Here is a 13,406-nt window from a genome sequence, read left to right as displayed (position 1 = left end):
ATGGACTTCTCTATTAGTAGCAATGCAGTGATTCAGAACAACTCGGAGGGATTTATGAGAAAGAACACTATCCACATTCAGAGGAAGAATTGTGGGAGTAGAAACACAGAAGAAAAACAACTGCTTGATCACATGGGTCGATGGGGATATGATTGGGGATGTAGACTCTAACTGAACATCTTAGTGGAAACATCAACAACACAGAAATAAGTTTTGATCAAGGACACGTGTAAAACACAATGGAAATGGGTGTTGGCTATGGGAGGGGGTGGGGGAAAGGGAGAAGGAACATGATTCTTATAACCTTGGAAAAATACTCTATTTAAAAAAAAAAAGGCAGAAGACCAAACAGAGAAATGACAGATTCAAAATGCAGAATGACACACATTTTTGGACACAGACACTGTGGGAATTTGTTGTTGATGACTAAGTATATGTTATAAAGGTTTTGTTTTTCTGTTAAACTGGGGGAGTAGAGGAATGAATACTTTTTAATTGAAAAAGAAAATAAAAGATAAAAAAAATAAAAGAACTTCAACTAAAGCACTCATCCAGAAATAGCCAACATCAAGGAGTTCTTAGCTCTATCACACAATGAAAGAAGAGAATCAAATCTTGTTCTAAATTACAGAAAAAAAATTGTAATCAAATGTGAATAGTTTTCTGGGCATCTATACTAAAATCAAGTCTAGCTACTCAACCTAAGGCACGTCACAAGACTCAGAACAATTCCAGTTACTGCACATGAGGAAAGAGGACTAATTAGCTAACTTTCACTTCTATTTCCGTGAGTAGATACTTGGGTCTCATTTCCCCTTCACAGCCATCCAGGACACAGGAAGTTCATGCTTTGCCTTCTTCTGATAGCACTTCAGGAGTTCCTTGCCTCTCTAAAAGCAAAGCAAAATTGGGGAGAGTACCTATCATCCAGGAAGGACCTTCTGTGGCCACTTACCCTTGCTCTCAAAACATGCCTCAAACATATCATAATCCTCAGTGGTGAAGGCAAATTTCCCCTTGGTTGCATCTTCCTTAGAATACAGGATGTGGCCAGCTGAATCTGTAATCTGCAAAAGAAAATAAGAGTAAATGATAAATGCAGTTTTGGAAGGGAATAACATATTCTTCCCCCACATCACATCTCTAAAGGATAATCATGTAAAAGGAGCTCACATTTGTCTGTTAGGGCTTATCCAGCTATCATCAGAAATGGGCTCTAGATTTAAAAGTCCAAGTAGATACCAGTTTGCAAAATTTGAGATTTTTCCTGTCAGTCTAACTATACTACAAACCGAGACTACTTATTTCTTTTCTTTTCTTTTCTTTTCTTTTTTTTAAACCCTTACCTTCCATCTTGGAATCAATACTGTGAATTGGTTCCAAGGCAGAAGAGTGGTAAAGGCTAGGAAATGGGGGTCAAGTGACTTGCCTAGGATCACACAGCTAGGAAGTTTCTGAGGCCAGATTTGAACCTAGGACCTCCCATCTCTAGGCCTGGCTCTCAATCCACTAAGCTACCCAGCTGCCCTCTGAGACTAGTTATTTCTATAGATTTTCCTATCATCCTGAAGGGCTGCTGTAACATTATTCTATTTTATACGATTAAATGACATAGGAAAGTTTTGATTTTTTAAAATTACCACACATAACAAAGACTATAGATAGGGCTCCTAGCCAAGCTTGCGGATAGTTAAGATCTTCTCTAATCAACTTTTATCTTCACCAGAGTCTTATGTAGTTATTCTAGATACAGAATGAATGACATTCTGGAATTTGGATTGAGGTTTTCCCATAGTAGGGAAAGAACTTGAGTTTTTTAGGGAGTCAAACTGCCTACAGCTCTAGAGAGCTCAACTGGTATGGGTCATGGGAAGAGGGTTCCTTTCTAATGCTGAAATTTTAGGAGTCTGATAGGTGTGGTGGCACACACCTGTAATTTAATCCCTGCTGCTGGGAAAGGCTAAGGCTAAGGCTGATAGATAACTTGTGTTTGGAAATTCTGAGCTACAGCAGAACAAGTACCAATCAGGTATATGTACTGGCCCCACAGGCCCTTAATGAGGTAGTGGTAGTATTATGAAGCTGTGAAGTAGGACCTACCAATGAGATACCTAGGGAGGGGTGAGATGGACCAGGTTAGATACAGAGTAGGTCAAAACTCAGAAACAAAGAAAATTCTAAAAGGTGAAGAAGATATCTGATTTCTATATTTTAAAAAGATAAAACTCCAGTTGGAAGGCAGCTAAGACCAAAAGTTGTAAATAAAGTCAGTCTCTTCCTCAAAGCATATTCATATAAAACCCAATATTTTAGACTTGCTCATTGTAGTAGCTTAGTTCTTAAGATGGCAATGATTGAATAGTGATAAGCAATATTTAAATGTAAATTAATATGGTTTATGCATTAAGGATATGTCATTGGGTGGGAAAAAATAAACACTGATTTAATCTCAACAAGCCAAGTCACTGACAAATGAACCAAATGAAACAATGTTCTGATGAGTCCAGAGTTGGCACAGGCATATCCTATTTCCCTAAAAGGTATAAGCTGAGTTCTTTGTGGTTTCCTAAAATATCCAAAAAGATGCCATTTAAAATACTTGATATATGTTGATACACATCTAGCAAGGAAAAAATATATTATTTGAAGGAGTTGGGGGTTAGGTAGGAAAAGTTTATGGGGGAAGAAGATGGAAAGAGAAAAAAGAGAAGAAACAGTCTAGATTGGAAAATTGAAAAATCTTTAACTTCCACAGTACTAACAACTATGTCAGTGACTTGTTAATTCTTTGTGTGTGCAAAGAATTGGACGGTCTTGGCCTAATTTCCCAAAACCTTTTTTTTTTTTTAACAGGCAAATTCAGGCACAGTACAGAGAACTCTTCTTCAAAATAGATGAACATAAGAGACACTTCCACTGTCAACTGAGGATTTAAGGAGGTGCTACAGTTGTGACTGTGGAAAAACACTAGTCACAACCCTATATCACCATTACCTGTGCAACTAAAGACAATCTGCAGAGGACATTCTGGAATACGAAGTACTTGAAGAAATTGTAGAAACTGCTGAACAAAATAAATACAACTAAGAAAATGATTTACATAATGACCTAAAACAGCCAACCAACAGCAAAATGTTTTGAGAAACAACAGTACAATGTACTTCCCTCCTCTCAGCAAAGAGGTAACTATGGTTGTGGAATGAAATCTATTCCTTAAGACATGGCCAATCTGTTTATTTTGCTTAACTATATACTTTCTTTGTTCCTAGAGAGTTCCATGAAGAGGAGAAATCCGAAAAGTAATACAAATGTTTTAAAAAACAAGACAAATTAGGCACACACATGAAGTGGTTCAAAGCAAAAAATCCTTCCATTCCCAGTAAACTGTGTAACTTTTATTATCTATTTAGAATATTTTTCCATGGTTACATGATTCATGATTTTCCCCACCCCTTTTCCATCCCCCCTCCCAGAGCCGACATGCAATTCTATTGGGTTATACATGTATCATTGTTCAAAACCAATTTCCATATTATTCATATTTGCACTAGAGTGATCTTTTAACATCAAAACCCTAATCATATTCCCAAAGAACCACGTGATCAATCACTTGTTTTTCTTCTGTGTTTCTGTTCCTACAGTTCTTTCTCTGGATGTGGATAGTGATCTTTCTCATAAGTTCCTCTGGATTGTTGCACTGATGCTAGTAGAAAAGTCTATTCCATTTGATTGTGCCATAATGTATCAGTCTCTCTGTGTATAAGGTTCTCCTGGTTCTGCTCCTTTTGCTCTGCATCAATTCCTGGAGGTCTTTCCAGTTCACGTAGAAATCCTCCAGTTCATCACTCTTTTCAGCAGAATAGTTATTTCATAACCATCAGATACCACAATTTGTTCAGTTATTCCCCAATCGATGGATAACCCCTCATTTTCTATTTTTTTTTTGCTACCACAAAGAGCGTGGTTATGCATATTTTTGTACAAGTATTTTTCCTTATATTCTCTTTGGGGGGGTGTCTTTTATTATAAATAAATTTGCTAAACAGAAATGATGTGTCCAATAATAAACACCCATAGTTCCGTAAAGGTTTCTCTTCACTTTTATATTCTCTATACATTCTTATAAGGATATAATTGATACAGTAACTGTTGTTGGGTTTGTTGATCCTTACTAGGCAGCTTATGTGAGTTGAGAGTAAGTTATAACAGTTGGGTCTAGCTAGCTGAAGGATGATGATTACAGACTTACTAGAGACAGTTATAAGAATACCTATTTAATAAATTCTTGAAAGGCTTAAGGAAAGGATAAACACAAGAAACTAAACTTTACCCAGTACCCTTCTGACTCACAAGAGTCTATTTCTTGCTTGAGATTTACTCAAGCCTTACTTATCTCCTTATTAGTAACTAATTCCCCCAAATCTATTCTTACTAAGCTATGTATTAATTTTATATATATGTATACATATACATACATATATAATAAAATAAAATTTACTGTCCTTCTTCCTCCAAGGAGAAATCAATTCAGTTGTTCTATCTCACTGTTCAAACTGTCAGTTTTCTTCAGGGCCTGAGATGAGCCTGAGTTGGGCCTCCTTTTCTCTTCAGTGTCACAGAGAAAAGCAGTTTGTTTCTTCTTATTGTTGATCCTCTACCAGTCTTTTCCTGAATCTCCAAATTCCTCCACACCAACTGTCACTAGTTATTCCAAGGTTTTTCCAGAGCACAGATCCATCAGCCTCCTCCCAGAGTCAACAAACTCCAAGAGTAGTCAGTTAAGATCCCAACAGCTCTTTAGGCCCTGACCATTCTCTTAAGGAATTCTCCCCAAGATTCCAACTGGCTCCTAAAGGTAACCCTGCAATATTCTTACCCTATTCCTATTTTACCCAGATCCTAATTACCCCCAATACTTAATTAACTGCAATATTTTCAAGGTGACAAAACTCTTGGCATCATACATGTTTCTTTAGATTAATTTGAAAATATGAAGTCAGACAACTCATTACCTTTGAGGCTTTGTTAACTATTACAGTTTGGAATTCTGATATAGGTGTCCTAGAGATTTCCTGTCCTTCAATTCAGTAGGCTCTTTCATCTTTCAGATGGCACTTTGAGGCTGCTTAGACATCAAGACACAGATCATCTCAAAATTTCTTTCCCTGCTCCCCGGAAATCCCATTACACAAAACCAGCAGGTAGCTAAAATTAGAGAATGGGAAATTGGGCCAAGCTTAGTGACTAACCAGAGTTGGCAAAGACCAATAGGCTAAAATGATTGTTTTTAATTTTCTTTAATTAAAATATTCTAACCACAGATCATTTGGTAAGGTCATTTAGTTTCTTAGGAGTTCAACTTGGTAATTTTATATTTTGTTTAAATGTTATTCAGATAACGTACTTATCAATATCCTAGATAAGTTCTCTCTCTGCCTCTTATAAATAGTATATCCCCTTCAAGGGGTTGTCTTTCCTTCCCTTCTAACAGCAACAACAACAACAAAAATAGCTTTCGATTATACAGGCCTTATATTAACCTTTGCTTAGATGGAAAGTGATGTTTAACTTTAAATTTGTTCCAGCTACTTTACCTATCTGATATCCCATCACAAAAGTAATGGGATACAAAGATTTATATTAAAATAACACCTTTAAGAGAAAGTCAACCAAAGCTTACATCTTAAAAAGTAGGAAGAGAAAAATGTGCCAATTGTATATGCAGAGGAGCTAATGTCAAGGATATGCTTTAATGTGAATACTCGCCTTAAGTAACTGTGAAAACAAAGATCATTAGAAGTAGGGGGAATGAAAAAAAGAAACAGAAGTACATCAAGAATTGCTATGCATAAACCCACATAAATCATCAACTTTTCTATATATCTCCAACACAGCTCAGCAGCAAGAACTAGAAAGAGAAATCCCATTCAAAATCACCTTAGACAAAATAAAATACCTAGGAATCTACCTCCCAAGACAAACACAGGAACTATATGAACACAACTACAAAACACTCGCCACACAACTAAAACTAGACTTGAACAAATGGAAAAACATTAACTGCTCATGGATAGGACGAGCCAATATAATAAAAATGACCATCCTACCCAAACTTATTTATCTATTTAGTGCCATACCCATTGAACTACCAAAATACTTCTTCACTGATTTAGAAAAAACCATAACAAAGTTCATTTGGAAGAACAAAAGATCAAGAATATCCAGGGAAATAATGAAAAAAAAACCACATATGATGGGGGCCTTGCAGTCCCTGACCTAAAACTATATTACAAAGCAGCAGTCATCAAAACAATTTGGTACTGGCTAAGAAACAGAAAGGAAGATCAGTGGAATAGACTGGGGGAAAGCGACCTCAGCAAGACAGTATACGATAAACCCAAAGATCCCAGCTTTTGGGACAAAAATCCACTATTCGATAAATTCGATAAAAACTGCTGGGAAAATTGGAAGACAATGTGGGAGAGACTAGGAATAATAGATCAACACCTCACACCCTACACCAAGATAAATTCAAAATGGGTGAGTGACTTAAATATAAAGAAGGAAACCATAAGTAAATTGGGTAAACACAGAATAGTATACATGTCAGACCTTTGGGAGGGGAAAGGCTTTAAAACCAAGCAAGATATAGAAAGAATCACAAAATGTAAAATAAATAATTTTGACTACATCAAACTAAAAAGCTTTTGTACAAACAAAACCAATATAACTAAATCAGAAGGGAAACAACAAATTGGGAAAAAATCTTCATAGAAACCTCTGACAAAGGTTTAATTACTCATATTTATAATGAGCTAAATCAATTGTACAAAAAATCAAGCCATTCTCCAATTGATAAATGGGCAAGGGACATGGATAGGCAGTTCTCAGATAAAGAAATCAAAACTATTAACAAGCACATGAAGAAGTGTTCTAAATCTCTTATAATCAGAGAGATGCAAATCAAAACAACTCTGAGGTATCACCTCACACCTAGCAGATTGGCTAACATAACAGCAAAGGAAAGTAATGAATGCTGGAGGAGATGTGGCAAAGTTGGGACAGTAATGCACTGCTGGTGGAGCTGTGAACTGATCCAACCATTCTGGAGGGCAATTTGGAACTATGCCCAAAGGGCGACAAAAGAATATCTACCCTTTGACCCAGCCATAGCACTGCTGGGTCTGTACCCCAAAGAGATAATGGACACAAAGACTTGTACAAAAATATTCATAGCTGCGCTCTTTGTGGTGGCCCAAAACTGGAAAACGAGGGGCTGCCCATCAATTGGGGAATGGCTGAACAAACTGTGGTATATGTTGGTGATGGAATACTATTGTGCTAAAAGGAATAATAAAGTGGAGGAGTTCCATGGAGACTGGAACAACCTCCAGGAAGTGATGCAGAGCGAGAGGAGCAGAACTAGGAGAACATTGTACACTGTGGTATAATCGAACGTAATGGACTTCTCCATTAGTGGCGGTGTAATGTCCCTGAACAACTTGCAGGGATCCAGGAGAAAAAAACACCATTCATAAGCAAAGGATAAACTATGGGAGTGGAAACACCGAGAAAAAGCAACTGCCTGAATACAGAGGTTGAGGGGACATGACAGAGGATAGACTCTAAATGAACACTCTAATGCAAATACTATCAACAAAGCAATGGGTTCAAATCAAGAAAACATCTAATGCCCAGTGGACTTACGCGTCGGCTATGGGGGGTGGGGGGGAGGAAAAGAAAATGATCTATGTCTTTAACGAATAATGCTTGGAAATGATCAAATAAAATATATTTTAAAAAAAAAAGAATTGCTATGCAGGGGGCAGCTGGGTAGCTCAGTGGATTGAGAGCCAGGCCTAGAGACAGAAGGTCCTAGGTTCAAATCTGGCCTCAGACACTTCCCAGCTGTGTGACCCTGGGCAAGTCACTTGACCCTCATTGCCTAGCCCTTACCACTCTTCTGCCTTGGAGCCAATGGAAGGTAAGGGTTAAGGGGAAAAAAAATTGCTATGCAGTCTGGACTATATGGAGCTTCTAAAATATTCTGGGTTTTGCTTCTCTAGATTAGCTCTGCTCCCAGACACTTCCCCAATGTCTTGTCCTTCATTCTTTCAAAACTTGTATCCCCCTTACTTCTGAAAGGATTTTCAGATGCTTTCACAATAGGCAGAGTACTAGCAAAATATTTAAGAATAAAAAAAGATTCAGGAGTCAGTCACTTGACTATCCAGATGGAGGACTAGACATTTTTCCAGTCCTCTCAAGTCTCAAAAAACCAAATCAAACAAAAGAAGAATTATGCAACAGACTAAGCAATTATAGCTATGTCGACAAGACAAGAAAGGAAGAAGCCTAACAACATAAGGCCCACAAACCAATTCTTGAGACTGTATTTTGGGTATATACACTCAAGGATTTCTCTATTGCTCTAAGTTCTCTGCCAGCATATCCTACTTTTGCTCTTTTCCCATGGTCCTGTTCTAACAAACAGAAAGCCTTAACTTGATCCAATCTCAGAAACATGTGTGCACGCATGCATCCAAGTTGAAAATCATGCTCCCCACACCCGACACCAAGATAAACTCAGAATGGGTGAATGACTTGAATATAAAGAAGGAAACTATAAGTAAATTAGAACACAAAATAGTATACATGTCAGATCTTTGGGAAAGGAAAGATTTTAAGACCAAGCAAGAATTAGAAAAAAAAATCACAAAATGTAAAATAAACAATTTTGATTACATTAAATTAAAAAGGTTTTTTTGTACAAACAGAACCAATGCAACCAAAATTAGAAGAGAAGCAACAAATTAGGAAACAATCTTCATAACAAAAACGTCTGACAAAGGTCTAAGTACTCAAATTTATAAAGAGCTAAATCAATTGTACAAAAAAAAATCAAGTCATTCTCCAATTGATAAATGGGTAAGGGACATGAATAGGCAATTTTCAGATAGAGAAATCAAAACTATTAATAAGCACCTGAAAAAGTGTTCTAAAACTCTTATAATCAGAGATGCAAATCAAAACAACTCTCAGGTATCACCTCACACCTAGCAGATTGGTTAACATGACAGCAACGGAAAGTAATGAATGCTGGAGGGGATGTGGCAAAGTTGGGACAGTAATGCACTGCTGGTGGAGTTGTGAATTGATCCAACCATTCTGGAGGGCAATTTGGAACTATGCCCAAAGGGCGCTAAAAGACTGTCTGCCCGCTGACCCAGCCATAGCACTGCTGGGTTTATATCCCAAAGAGATAATAAGGAAAAAGACTTGTACCAGAATATTCATAGCTGCACTCTTTGTGATGGCAAAGAATTGGAAAATGAGGGATGTCCTCCAATTGGGGAATGGCTGAACAAATTGTGGTATCTGTTGGTGATGGAATACTATTGTGCTCAAAGGAATGATGAACTGGAGGAATTCCATGTGAATTGGAACAACCTCCAGGAATTGATGCAGAGTGAGAGGAGTAGAACCAGGAGAACATTATACACAGTGACTGATACACTGTGGTACAATTGAAATGTAATGGACTTCTCCATTAGTGGCAATGCAGTGATCCTGAACAACTCAGAGGGATTTATGAAAAAGAACACTATCCACATTCAGAGGAAGAATTGTGGGAGTAGAAACACAGAAGAAAAACAACTGCTTGATCACATGGGTAGAAGGGGATATGATTGGGGATATAAACTCTAAATGATCATACTAGTGCAAACAACAACATGGAAATAGATTCTGATCAAGGACACATGTAAAACCCAATGGAATTGCATGTCAACTATGGGAAGGGGGGAGGGGAGGGAAAGAATATGATTCTTGTAACCAAGAAATAATGTTCTAAATTGACTAATTAAATAAAATTTTTTAAAAAAGTAAAGAAAATCATGCTTCCCTTCTGTTTGAGGCATCCCAGACTCAGCCTTGACAGAGAACCAAAGAATGTAGGGAAATGGAGTAGGTTAGTGAGCATGGCTACACCAGGCCTGAAGGAGTGGGACAGGAATCCAGCTGGGACTAGTCTAGTTCTATCCCCCTCTAAATCTACTTGAAACAGGGACTGAGGCCAGTTGTTAAGTGAATTCTCCTAAGGACTTCAACATCACTCGGTGTCTAGACCTGGTAGTAAAACTACTAACCAAGGGCAAGGAGTCAAAAAATGTATAATAAGGAAAAATGTAGAAACAACAAAAAAATTCTATTAAAATTTTTTTTATTTTAAATTTTAAAATGAAAATTAAATTCTATTAAATTGAGGCAGATAACAAATGATAACTAAAAATAGAAGGAAAGATAAAATACCAAAATATCCACAAAATTACAAACTCAGCCTTCTGAATCTCCTTCCAACCAGTCATTACAAAGCGTCTCAAAAGGACAGAAATCAAAACCAGATGAGTAAAGGGGCTCTGGCACTGGACACAGTCTTAAATGTAGGCAGTGTTTGGGGATTCCCACACTATAAGGGGGCAAAACTGCACTAATCAAAGGGCAAGCTGATCACCTCTCCCCCCACACCACTTACCATGCCAGAGTTGGAGCACAGCTGGGCAATCTAAAGCACCACAGATTTACCTCTGAGGATAGTGCAAAGCCTTGGCAGTGAGACTTGAGACATGAGGCTGAAGAGCACAGAGCCTGAGCAGAAACAAGGCTGGACATAGCCAAGGCAGCAGGGGCTGGAAAGATAGCCTCAGGGTAAAAACCGCTTTAAAGCACTCTACACAAAGAATATAACATTACCTATCCTCACTCAGGCTTCTGACAGGGAAGGGAAGCTACTACCAAGGTAAAAGTCCTGTGAGGCAGAAGCTAAGAAAGCAATCAATATGCAGGAACCCCAACCCACTAGTGGCAAAAGAAAGAAGCAACAACAATTACAACAACAACAAACTCTTGACCTTGGATAATTTCTACGGAGAAAAAGAGCAAAATACAGAAGCAACAGCAGAGAGTGACAAGGTGCAAACACATCCAAACTTTCCAAAAGAAAAAAAAAAGGAAATTGGTCACAAGCTCTCGAAGAACTCAAAAAGGAGCTCAAGAACCAAGAGAGAAAGATAGAAGAAAAAAGTGGGGAAAAGAAATTAAAGTAATACAAAAAGCAAGTAACAGTTTAAATAAAATTGCCCATATGGAAAAAGAGGCATAGAAATCAAATGAAGTAATAAGCAAATTGGAGACCAGAACTGACCAGCTGGAAGCCATGAAAAGCAAGATAGACCAAGCCAAAAAGGAAAATCCAAAGTTCATAGCTGAAAATCAGACTTTAAAGACTATAATTGGGCAAGGAGAAGCTAATGATCTCATGAGACAGCAAGAATTAATAAAGCAAAATCAAAAGAATGAAAAAGCAGAAGGAATCATGAAATATCTCATTGAAAAGACAACTGACCTGGAAAAATATATCCAGGAGAGAGACAATTTGAGAATTATTGGTCTACCTGAAAGCCTAGAACAAAATAAAAGCCTTGACATCATATTACAACAAATTATCCAAGAAAACTGCCCTGATCTTCTTGAACTAGAGGGCAAAATAGACATTTAAAGAATCCATAGAATCACCCCACACACATTAAATCCATAGAAGACAACCCCCAGGAATGTTATAGCCAAATTCAAGAGCTTCCAGGCCAAGTAGAAAATACTGCAAGCAGACAGAAAGAGACAATTTAAATATCAAGGAGTTGGGATTACACAGGATCTGGTAGTCTCCACACTAAAGGACTGCAAGGCTTGGAATATGATATTCAGGAAAGCAAGAGAATTGGGTCTACAACCAAGAATCACCTAACCATCAAAATTTTTCAAAGGAAAGTATGGACTTTTAATAAAATAGAAGATTTCCAAGCATTCCTAAAGAGAGAAATTTGAATCCACAATGGTGAGTCTAAAGAAGTAGAAAAAAGTTTGGGAACACAAATATACTGAAGAGAAGGACAATCAGGGGAAAAAAAGCAATAACATTAAAAGAATACATGATCTCTCTAGAAGCAAAACACACTGATCTTGAAGACAAGATGCATGGAAACAACTTATACAGACATGTTTGTAATAATTTTAAAAATATAACCACAATTCAAGAAATAATACAAGTAAATTGCCCAGGACTTCTGAATATAGAAAACAAAGGACCCAATTTGAAAGAATACAGATTACCATCAGAAAAAAATCCAGTGCTTTAAATTCCAAGACATACTATGCTTAAATAAAACTTCCAAAAACAAACAACAAATTCTGTAAGCAACAAAAGATAAAGACCATTAATTAAAGAGGAAATGAGCATTTATATAGCATCTTCTATGTGCCAGGCATTGTACTAAGGGCTTTATACATGTTATGTCATTTGATCCTCACAACCCTAGGAAGTGCTATAACAGAACCTGAGGCAAACGGAGAAACCCTGACTTGCTAAGGGTCACACAGCTTTAAACATAGGTATTCCTGACTCAAGGCCCAGCAATTTATCTACTGTATTGCCTAGTTGCCTCAAATTTGAATAACACAAGATTGTTATGCACCCACCAGAGATCAGAAAGCAATGGAATGTATTCCAAAATGCAGAGGAGTTCAAGATGCAACCAAAAAAATGATATAGTCTACAAAATTAAACCTATGGGAGAAATCTATATAAACATTACATTTTATACGGTTTTCCATGTTCTCCTATTCTAGGCTTTGATAACTGCCCCGCTTGACACTTGTTCAGAGCTGCTCAGTCCTAATTTTGCCACTCTCTTGGTGCATGTTAGGATGTTACAAGTCAATGTCACTAGCAATTACTAAATTTGTGGTAAAATGGCCCATGAAAGTCAATAAAGAATAAAAGCTGCATCAATGAGTTAAGGGTGATTGGGAACCTGCTATTTGGAGAACCAGATTAGCTATATTTTGCATATTGAAACTCCTCCAGGTACTCCAAGCAAGGCTCTATTGTATTGTAGGGTTTCATGTCCTTTTCTTAAGAATCAATAAAGGCAAGTCTCTCACCTGATCTTGAATTAACAGCTATATGTAAAATAAAGTCCAAGCTGTCAAGAAGCTTGTAATTTAGTTAGGACACACAAAACACATACTCTTTTAAGTCAGGAAAAAGTCAAAGGGTTGAGCTGAAACACAGTATAGGTCTATCATTTCCCGTCTGGGTTGTAGAGGTGACAGGTCTAATTCATCCTACCTGTAAGAAAGCTGAAAAGAACTATGCTGTGTGACATCCTTTTTTCTCTTTTTTTCAAGTAACTCTGATACTAAGAATTGGTTTCAAGATAGAACAGCAGTAATGGTTAGGCAATGGAGGTTAAGTGTCTTGCCCAGGGTCACACAGATAAGATGAATCTGAGGTCATATTTGAACCCAGGACCTCCCATCTCTAGGCTTGGCTCTCAATCTTCTGAGCC

At 37.4% G+C, this 13,406-nt stretch overlaps 1 protein-coding gene and 1 long non-coding RNA gene across 2 annotated transcripts in view; one reads left to right on the top strand and one right to left on the bottom strand.

Moving 5' to 3' along the window:
• TMED10 (transmembrane p24 trafficking protein 10) overlaps nt 1-13,406 on the bottom strand; it is a 47,498-nt gene that overhangs the window by 18,221 nt on the left and 15,871 nt on the right. Inside the window, exon 2 of the mRNA XM_001374921.5 lies at nt 956-1,067. Coding sequence (XP_001374958.1) covers nt 956-1,067 — 112 coding nt within the window. The remainder of the gene's footprint in view (nt 1-955; nt 1,068-13,406) is intronic.
• LOC130456310 (uncharacterized) overlaps nt 4,778-13,406 on the top strand; it is a 28,008-nt gene continuing 19,379 nt past the window's right edge. Inside the window, exon 1 of the long non-coding RNA XR_008914968.1 lies at nt 4,778-4,855. This is a non-coding gene — a long non-coding RNA (uncharacterized LOC130456310). The remainder of the gene's footprint in view (nt 4,856-13,406) is intronic.

The sequence above is a fragment of the Monodelphis domestica genome, chromosome 1, assembly GCF_027887165.1.
Source record: "Monodelphis domestica isolate mMonDom1 chromosome 1, mMonDom1.pri, whole genome shotgun sequence".
In the NCBI taxonomy this organism is placed as follows: domain Eukaryota; kingdom Metazoa; phylum Chordata; class Mammalia; order Didelphimorphia; family Didelphidae; genus Monodelphis; species Monodelphis domestica.
Note: the sequence above shows the minus strand (reverse complement) of the source record. Positions and strands in the feature narration are given on the sequence as shown.